Source organism: Rhincodon typus, chromosome 11 (assembly GCF_021869965.1).
Source record: "Rhincodon typus isolate 14 chromosome 11, sRhiTyp1.1, whole genome shotgun sequence".
Taxonomy (NCBI): domain Eukaryota; kingdom Metazoa; phylum Chordata; class Chondrichthyes; order Orectolobiformes; family Rhincodontidae; genus Rhincodon; species Rhincodon typus.
The window spans coordinates 75,702,396-75,713,185 of NC_063342.1; the positions used below are offsets into that span (position 1 = coordinate 75,702,396).

Genomic DNA, 10,790 nt, shown 5'->3' on the forward strand with positions numbered 1-10,790 from the left:
GGTCTCAGCCGGTTGAATGTCTGGAGGAGATTACATGAATATAGGAGTGGCAGATGCCCTGGAAGGCTTGGAAAAGGACAGAGAGAGAATTTTAAATGTAAAGTGCTTACTGGACTGGGGACCACAGTGGTGTTGGGGAAACTACAGGTGCTGAGTGTCAGGAATAAACAGGGGTTTATACATTGAAGTACAGGGATAGTGTAAGATGGAAAGCATGCCAGGGCAGGACTGGTATCTGGAGGGGACTAAAATATGAACCATCAGGTTAGTTGAATAAAAAATAACGACCCCATGTCCATTTCTTAAATACTTACTCATTTGCAGATGTGATCTCCTGTTCTGATTTGGTGTAACCACTGAATATCCTCCTCTGCTGCAATTTGAAAGGGACAAACATTATTTGTAAATTCAACCTCAGGGCATCTTCATGGCTTCAGCCATCAAAGCATTTTAGAAGGGGATGCAGTTTAACAATTCAAAATTATTTGACAAATTCATTTTAGTTCTGTGCTCACTGAAATGTGATTTATAAAAACTTTGTATTTAAGAATTCTTTCCCAAAATATCTCTGGATTCAAGCTTTTGTACTGCTGAAACTTAGCAATTTGGAATAAATTGTTTTGCTGATTTGATGCAGTCAATAGTGTGAATCGCCTCAGGCTGGTATCACTGAAGGCTGAATTTGACCAGAAGTGTCATGCACGGTTTCTCTGTGAGCATCAGCAAGTTTTCTCACTCAGTTCCCTGCAGCTGGCCTCATCACCTATACACTACACCCCAATGGCCTCTCACTCGTTATGTCTTCCCTCTTGCCACAGATGCAAGCGCTTGGCACTGCCAGAACTTCTCAGGATCTCCAGAGCCTCATTTCAGCTTAATCTGCTGCAACATCACCCAAGAGCTGCTGTTCATGGTGGCAATGCTGCCCTTTGAGGTGGCCAACAGGAGCAAGTTGGCAACCAAATTTGCTGACAGGACCTGAATTACCGGAGCATGACATCCTGACTCCGATATTCAAATCCTCTCACTATGAAGGCCAACATACCATTAGCTTTCCTCCCTACCTGCTGCACCTGCATGCCAACCTTCAGCGACTGTTCCACCACGGCATCCAGGTCTTGATGCACTTCGCTTTTTACTAAACTGCCACAACAGGGTAGAGAGGGCCAAGACACAAAGTGGGGTGACCAACATCTCTCTCTGTCTCTCTATGTGAGGATCCTTACCCGAGTGGGAAAGGACTGTGACTGCTCATGTGGTATTGCTAAGAACTCCATATACCCGTAATCAAGTAAGAATCAATGCCAAGTGTTGTGCTGCTCTCCCATTACCTCCATTGAGAATGTATTCTTAACATGGCCAAGCTTCAGAATTATTTCACAACTCATTCTCTCTCATCTCTTGATGAGAGCAGCCCTTCAGGACATCATCTCTTCCTCCACCTCTGAGGAAGAAGCCACAGACCCCTCAGAAGAGTCATCAGCAACGCTGTCTCCTGAACGCTCCACCAGCTCAGATGCTGCCACCTCAGGCTGTATGTTAGATTCGAGTCGATAGGACTTGCTGCAGAACGCATCAACACATTACCACATCATTAACGCATTTGCCCCAGGAAGTTATGTCCCAGATTGCTGGCACTTGAAGGGCTGCCAGAGACCAGGCATCTACTCAGACCCAGGCAGGAGAGGATCCCTGGTTTTGGCCATTCAGAACTTCATTCATATATACAAGCAAACATAGGAGCAGGAGGCAGGTAGATTTGAGTGACATTAGGCAAATTGACAAAGATTGGAAGACTTATCTGCACCATGCTGCCCCTGGCATGGCATCTGCGCACACAGCCTTATAAACAGACCTTCACTTCATCGCTCTAGTCATCAGTTCTCAGTACCAAACAGCAAAGTGACAGGGTGCTGAAGGACTCTGGCCTCACTTTAGGTGTCCCTTCCTCACAGGGCAGTGCCAGTAGGCACCCAGCTGGAGAAGGAATCCCACACAGGCCCTAGAAGTCTCCTGGAGTGTCCTGAGAGAGAGGCGTGGCTGGGCCTTCTACGTCCACCTTCAAACCTGTAGGATTTCAAGGTGAGGAGGGTGCACCTTCATCTCTCTCAGCACATCTGGGCACAAATGCCCCTAGGATTGCCCAACCAAAACTCGATGGTCACGAGGCTATAATATAGGTCAAGCGCCCTCCTTTCTAGGCAAGGATCCCAGGACTGCACCTTGATGTAGTGGAAGAAAACAAAACAAGATGACTTTGAGGGCACTACATGCCAGGGTGACACCTCGTTATAAATACGTCCTCACATTTGTAAATATATGCTTACTTTCCATCATCAGCTGTCTGAACAAATATTATAGTGGCTGAAACAAGAATGAAGGTACAGAGGCTCACTATCCTTAGTGCCACATGATGTTATAATGGTGTCTGAGCAACAACTATCTTTTCCATAATGCCCCTACCAGCTTAAAACATTGTATTGATTGAACAAGGGACTCTCAAAAGCTTCCATCAGTTTGCTGCCCTTGTAGGGGAGGCAGTGGCCTAGTGGTATTATTGCTGGACTGTTAATCCAGAGACCCAGCTAACGGTCTGGGGACCCACGTTTGAATCCCACCATGGTAGATAAATTCAATAAATATCTGGAATTAAGAATCTAATGACAACCATAAATCCACTACCGATTGGTGAATCAGATGGGTTTTTCCTGACAATGTCCTTTAGGGAAGGAAACTGCCATTCTTACCTACCCAACTGCCTACATGTGACTCCAGACCCTCAGCATTGTGGTTGGCACTTAACTGCCCTTTGGGCAATTCAGGATTGGCAATACATGCTGCCTGACCAGCGATGCCCTCATTCCATGAATGAATCAAGGGGAAAACAAAAATATTCTGAGTCTTCTAACTGAAACTTGTTTCTTAAGTTTCATTTCCTTGTGCTGGTCACTGTTTACCTGACACTCCTACATTATCTAAACAGTGTTTATCATTTCGCATCTCTGACTTAATGATAAAAGCACCAACTTCCCAAGTTCACTTTTACAACCAGGAATTCTCTTAATTGTCAGGTGAATAATGGAAACAGCGTGTGTCAGTGAACTTTAGAACCACTTGTTCACATGTGGCTTGTACCAATATGGCTAGCTGAATGGTCTTTCTTTTCCATTTAGGCCCTCCTCATATAACAATGCCACAATTTGTAGATGAGACACCAACTACAGTTGGATTTCTCTGCTCCAAATGTTTAATCTACACGTTTCTTTAAAAAGAAGTGCTACTGCTCTTTCTTCAACAACACTGCGGCAAAGTAGTCACAGTCCAAGAACACTTAGTATAAATTACAATTAACATTCATCTGTCAGTACACTTGCTTGTTCTGATATTCTGTAATTCCCTCACTCTTTGAATCTCAAAATCTTTGACAGAGTCTAGTACTGCCACCTTTATAGAATCACAGTGCATCCCGTCTGCATCAGTTCTATTAATCTGCCAAACTCCTGCCTTTTTCCTTATATCCCTGCTCACTATTTCTATCCAAATAACCATCCAATGCCCTTGAGTGTCTCAATTAAACCTGCCTCCACATTTCCAGGCAGTGTATTCCTTACCCCTGCTCTCAATGTCAGTGCACTGGGATCCACACCACCATTCCCGTACCTATCCTTGCACATCACAATGACAACAAATGCACCAATAGCCAATTGAGCATTTGATACTATCACACAGGTGTGCTGCCGTGTTGCTTTTTACCCCCAGGCTCATTCTGTTCATACATTTTACAGTTAGAGGATTTCCCTCCTCCTTCCCTGAAGAATTAACAGGGGTGTCTGCGTTCACTAGATGGTGCCCACTGCAGACACTCCAGGCTGATGTTCCAGTGCAGTGTTCATGAAGAAATGATTTTTTTTTGCCATTTTCTAAAAGAGGAGTTTCTTTCCAGTCTACTGGCCAACATTCATCCCCCAAAGAACATCAAAACAAAAAGCAGTGTCATTTTATTTGTGGGGTCATGCCCACAAAATTAATAGCTGTAGCTTTTAAATTATGATGGGGATTGAATTTTCAGATTGTACCTAACAGTTTGCAAATTGCTCTGAGATAGCCACCAATCATGAAAGGCGCTATACAAGTAGTCATATAGCACAGAAACAGACCCTTCAGTCCAACTCGTCCATGCCAACCAGACATCCCAATCTGACCTAGTCCCATTTGCCAGCATTTGCCCCATATCCCTCTAAATTCTTCCTATTCATATATCCATCTAAAATAAAAATTCATCCTTTTCTGATTTCAATTGCTCAAGGGTTTCACTGCCAGTGTGCCAAGTGCCAGAATTCTCTCCCTCTTCTTTTAAGACGCTCCCTGACTGAGCCATTGGTCCCTGCTCAGAACGTCCTCTGAATGTGGCTCCCCGATTCTGAAACATGTTTGATGACAGTACCATGAAGCGGTGTGGAAAGGTGGGGCTGTCTTCGTGGTGCTCAGGACGTGACAGAGATTTTGTTGCATTTCTCCTTTAGAGAGCTGTCTTGTCCCTCCGCAAATGCCCACTTCTTTCTGCTCAACCTCCCATATTCATGACTCCTTGTGTTACTTCCATTCTCAAAGCACAGAAGGCTACTTAATAAGAGTCCATGGCATTGACAGCAATGTTCCCACTAAGCAGCTGTGTAGTTCATTGGGAGTTTCCTTGCATGGAGTTGGGGACTAAGTGTGGTGTGTCAAAATTTGATGACACTAGGGTGAGTGGTAGAGCAAAGTCTGCAGAGGGATATAGATAGTCTAAGTGAGTGGGCAAAAGTCTGGCAGATGGAGTACAATGTTGATAAGTGTGAGGTCATCCATTTTGGTAGGAATAACAGCAAAATAGACTATGTTTTAAATGGTAAAAAATTGCAGCATGCTGCTGTGCAAAGGGACTTGGGTGTCTTTGTGCATGAATCGCTGAAGGTGGGATTGCAGGTGCAGCAGGTAATTAAAAAGGCAAATGGAATTTTGTCTGCCATTGCTAGAGGGATGGAGTTTAAAAACAGGGAGGCTATGCTGCAGCTGTATAGGGTCCTGGTGAGGCCACACCTAGAGTATTGTGCGCAGTTTTGGTCTCCTTACTTGAGAAGGGATATATTAGCACTGGAGGGGGTGCAGAGGAGATTCACTCCGTTGATTCCAGAGTTGAGAGAGTTGGATTATGAGGAGAGACTGAGTAGACTGGGATTATACTCATTGGAATTCAGAAGAATGAGGGGAGATCTTATAGAAACATATAAGATTATGAAGGGAATAGATAAGGTGGAGGTAGGGAGGTTATTTCCGCTAGCAGGTGAAACTAGGACTAGAGGGCATCGCCTCAAAATAAAGGGAAGCAGATGTAGGACTGAGGTCAGGAGGAACTTCTTCACCCAAAGGGTTGTGAATCTGTGGAATTCCCTGCCCAGCGAAGCGGTTGAAGCTACCTCGCTGAATGTTTTTAAGGCAAGGCTAGATAAATTTTTGAACAGTAAAGGAATTAAGGGTTATGGTGAGTGGACGGGTAAGTGGAGCTGAGTTTCAGAAAGATCAGCCATGATCTTATTAAATGGCGGGGCAGGCTCGAGGGGCCAGATGGCCTACTCCTGCTCCTAGTTCTTATGTTCTTATATTCATGTCATTGCATTGCTTTCTGATCCCAGAAGACCACTGCAGAGTTCATGCAGCAGAAAAAATATTAGAGGAATCATTGGTTGGAGGCTGTATATTATCATGGATAAAGGATTTGCTGATGAATAGAAGACAGATAAGGGATAAATGGTTCTGAAGAAGAGTCTCTGGACCTGAAACATTAACTCTGATTTCTCTTCACAGATGCTGCCAGACATGCTGAGTTTTACCAGCAATCTCTATTTTTGTAAGGGATAAGGGGAGCATTTTCAGGATGGCAATCTGTAACTAGTGAAATTCCACAGGGCTGAGGCCACAACTATTTATAATGTGTATTAATGATTTGGATGAGAGAAGTGAATGCATTATAAATCAAGTTTACGAATGACAAAAATAGATGAGAAGGCAAGTGTTGAGGATGATATAAGACTTTGATTAGGCCACACTTGGAGTACTGCATTCAATTTTGGTCGCCACATTACAGGAAGGATGTTGAAGCTTTGGAGAGGGTGCAGAAGAGATTTACCAGGATGCTGCCGTGGATTAGACGCTGTAAGGAGAGGCTAGAAAAACTCAGGTTATTTTCTCTGGAATGGCGGAGGCTAAGGGAGGCTTGACAGAAGTCTATAAAATGAGACGCATAGATAGGTTGACAGTCAGAATCTTTCTTCCCCCCAGAGTTGAAATGTCTAAAACTAGGGGCATACATTTAAGGTGAGAGGAGGAAAAGTTCAAAGGAGATGTGAGGGGCAAGTTTTTTTAAACAGAGTGGTAAGAGTCTGGAAAACGCTGCCACCGGTGATGGAGGAGGCGGATATGATAGGGGAATTTAAGACCCTTTTACATAAGCACATGAATATGCAAGTAATGAAGGGATATGGACCAAAGGCAGACAGAAAGGATTAGTTTAATTTGGCATCATGTTTGGTACAACACTGTGGGCCAAAGGGCCCATTCCTGTGCTGTACAGTTCTATGTTTTCAATGTTCTATGTAAACAGTCTGTCAATAGGCAGGTTAAGTAGTAAGATGTGAGGCGATTCTACTTGGTGGGAAGAATACAGGAGTTGAATTATTTAAATGGAGAAAGACTGCAGAAAGCTATTGAACAGAAATTTGGGAGTCCTTGTCCACGAGCTACAAAAAACTGCATTTATTTTCAGCACTAAATGGGGGTGGCAAATGGAATGCTGGCCTTTATTTCAAAGGAATGGAGTACAAAAATAACACTATATTAAAACTATACAAACTGCAGCTGGAATACTATGAACAGTTTTCATCCATTTATCCAAGGGAAGGTTATACTGGCATTGGAGGCAGTTCAGAGAAGGTTCTTTAGTTTGATTCTGGGTATGGGGGACTGGCTTATGAGGAGAGGGCAGTAAATTGGGCCTGCACTCATTGGAGTTTGAGAGGTATGACAGGTGACCTTATTGAAACACAAAAGATTCTTAGGGGGCTTGATATATTCACACAGTCTAGGACCAGTGGGCATAATCTCACAATAAGTGGTCACACATTTAGGTCAGAGATGAAGAGGAATTTCCTCTCAATGGATAGTGATTCTTCACTGCAGAGGGCTATTGAGGTTGGATTAAGAATACTCAGAGCTGAAATTGACTCACTGATTAAAAATCTAAGTTTTAATCACGGACTATGGGGAAATGACTGGAAATTGGAATTGAAGATTATCAGATCAGCCAATAACTGATCCAATTGAATAGTAGATCAGACGCCGTAGGCTGAACGGCCTACTCCTACTTCAAAGTGGAAGACAGTTAGGGAAAAAAAAATACATTAGCCAGCCTTAAATTCCCACTCTCATACCCTCCCCACCTCATACACACACTATCGCTCGTCAGCATCTACAGCGTCAGCCTTTCCCATTTCACATCGAGGAAATCAATCGACAGGAAACAAAACTGAAAGTAAGGTTCGTCGGTTGTTATACCACTCGCCCTTCACAAAAATCCAGACAACCACAAAGTTTAATGTAAAAACTGAACGAGCTGCGGATGCTGTAAAATCAGGAACAAAAACAGAAGTTGCTAGAAAAACTCAGCAGATCTGGCAGCATCGGTGAAGAAAAAAAGATCAGAGTTAACGTTTCGGGACCAGTGACCCTTCCTCAGAACTGAGCTTTTCTAGCAACTTCGGTTTTTGTTCCAAAGTTTATACGCTTGTCTGCTTATTGTAGATTGCAATCTAACCCTAACCCTAACCCTAATTGCAGTCCGAGAAAGAAGACCGAACCCACAAGGCACAGTATTCTGTATGCCCTCTCCGTATGAACGGCGTCACTAGCCCTGGTAAAGTCGCCGCTGTTCTTACTATTGAGGTTGGCGGTCGTCCACTGGTACCTGCCCGTCTCCAAACTGCTGTTCCAGTTCACTTCCTCGCTCCACATCCTCCGGCTCGTTGTAGGGCTGATGAGAGGCAGCCGCTCGCTGCTGTCCCGGAGCAACTCTCTTGGTTTGGGACATACTCCTTTACGTGTGCATGAGAGGAAGAAATCGATAACACTCTCCTAACCGAAACAAGGTAACAACTTCCGGCTTTGAACCGACAGCAAACTGAGGAGAGGCCTTTTGAAAACAGTTAGTCCCGTGACCCTGAGATGGAAACAGTGGGAGGGGTAAATGCATGAGCAGTCTTGGGAGTTACCCTATTCTCTGGGCTTATGGACTCAAATTAGCCCACAACATTTGGTAGAATTTGAATTCAATTAATAAAATCTGGAATTAAATAATATGGATTCATTAATTAAGAAGAATAGTTAGTCTTACTGATAGTAAACCAAACAAAAAACCTATCCAGTTCACTAATGTCCTTTAGAGAAGGAAAGCTGCCATCCTTACCCACTCTGGCCTACATGTGACTCCAGACCTATAACAATGGGGTAGACTCTTAACTGCCCTCTGAAATGGCCAAGTAAGCCACTCAGTTGTACACTTTAGTGGCTCATCAGTGGCCTTCCATTGAAGACCAGAGAACAAAAGAACATCAGGAAAAATAAACCCCAAACTGTAGATAGTTTTCCCCAATTCCCTTTGCAACTGTAACAAGACTGTATTCCTTTTATACTCCATTCCCCCTTGCAATAAAGGCTAGTATTCCATTTACCTCCCAAATCACTCATTGTAACTTGCAGACTAACTTGGTGTGCTTCATGCACCTTACTGTAGCATTCTGTAATCCATTTCATTTAAATAATATGCTGCTTTTCTTCCTGCCAAAACAGACCAGTTCACATTTTCCCATATTATACTCCTGTCAGGTTTTTGCCCACTCACTATTCCACTTAAATCTTAAAACTTTAAGCCATTTCTAAGCAAGTTTTAAGTGAATTCACTTGCAGTGAATTAGGGCAACTTGGCTGGATACAATTATTTTAGGTTCAACATGTGATCTAGTGGGCATCTCAGAATAGATTTTGGTATTTCTGTGGGCCAGGATATACTCTGAATACTGAATGTAGTCAGTTGTAGCAACAATGTAGAAACATGTGTGACTTTGACTGTGATAACGTATGAAACCTTTACCAGACAAAACAGATTAATTGACAGCAAAGTGAAGAATTAACCCTAATCAGCACAATTGACACTGAACATTTACACTTATGATATTTTAACCTGTTAGGTCATACACATTAGAAAGAATGGCATTTAAATTGTATACAGAATGTCCTCACTTCTGGCAGAAGCTCATAACAAGTCTCGTCATAATTAGATGCCAATGCAGGAATAGAAAACAAAACTGGAGTCTCAATTATAGATAAATAGTTGATGAATCATTAAGTTAATTCATGATTTTTCACAGAACTGGTTTTTAAATTTATAAGTGTTAACATTTGGAATGTTCCTAAAGACGTTGTTTGTGAAAGATTAGTCCGAAACCTTCAACCTTATGTTAAAATTCAAATTTTAGAGCCTGCTAACACAGAATAGCTGCAAAGCTTGCATGAAAAGACAAGCTCCAGGAGAGGATAATTCAAGCAGTGCTTATCACAGGGACCCGTGCCTTCAGGGAGGCCAAGTTCAGTCAGGTCTTCCTCTTTTTCAAGTGGCTACCTCATGCCCCAAGGATAGTGGGTGGGTGCTGTGCACAAAATAGCTGAGGGCTGGGGACACTTTCATCCCGAGAGGCCAGGAAATCACCCTTTAAAAATCAAATATTGTGGCAAGCAATCAGAGCAAGGTCACCCTCCCCACTCCATATATGAGATTAATGTCTCTCTTGTGTCTTGTGGCTTTAAGTTTAAGGGAGGTTTGAGAACTGAGAACATTGATAAATTCTTTAAATTCTCTTTCTATGTGAGTCTAAACACACCATATGCCATCTACATCATAAAATAAATGATTCAGTCAGAATTATAAAGAAACCCACGACAAAATAGTATACCCCCAAAAATCAAAAATGAGCCCTTTGGAATATCTCAAGGAGAACTCCCGGAAAAGAAAAATTTTGATATGAGGCCAGGTTCACAGAAGTGGAACTGGTCACAATTCACTGGGGTAGCATACTGGAAATAAACCACCACTATTTCCAGAATGTAAGAAAATGTCATCTATCTATCCAATTTACCTGACTGACAGACTCAGATTAAAGGAAAGTGCACACCAGATTTTTGTATTTAACAAAGAAACAGATTGCAAACAGATTGTTTTTAACTAATGAGAGGAATAAATATGATTGTTATCTTTTAATTCTCCCACAATTTAAATTCTATACCTTTTAAATTCCCTCTCTTACAGTTAGACAGACACACAAACACAGACAAGGCATGGATATTAAGGGTGGAAAAAGAACATATTGAGGGAAACACAGTTCGATAGTACCAGTATGGACTGTAGTACTCGATACATTGTGCTCTTTCCCTTCCTTCAGATTATTTGATGTTGACATGACATTGGTTGTACACTAACGTTCAGCCTTTCGTTCACCAGTTGAAAGTTCATCCTTCGATGTGTTTGAAGCTGTTTGTTCCTCCTTAGGGGATTTGCAAAGAAAGATGAGTAGAAGATAGCTAGTTGTTACTGGACACTTGCTAATACTTCCACAGAGGAAACAGAACATAGAGATTTTTGACTCTTTCTCTGTGCAGGCTAGATGTTTCTGCTGCAGTGGTCCCACACAAGCCATGGGTACGTG

General features: G+C 42.6%; 1 protein-coding gene across 3 annotated transcripts in view; it reads right to left on the minus strand.

The window, feature by feature from the left end:
* Window positions 1-8,243, minus strand: part of epsti1 (epithelial stromal interaction 1) — an 85,532-nt gene extending 77,289 nt beyond the window's left edge. For 2 of the 3 annotated variants that reach the window (XM_048602830.1, XM_020536061.2), the window contains exons 1-2: window positions 7,971-8,242; window positions 315-373 (exon numbers count right to left, since the gene is read on the minus strand). In XM_048602830.1, the coding sequence (XP_048458787.1) occupies window positions 315-373; window positions 7,971-8,122 (211 nt within the window). In that variant the 5' untranslated portion in view covers window positions 8,123-8,242. Of the gene's footprint in view, window positions 1-314; window positions 374-7,970 lie in introns of all 3 variants that reach the window. The other variant, XM_048602829.1, reaches the window with a different exon arrangement.
* Window positions 8,244-10,790: the final 2,547 nt, after the last annotated feature.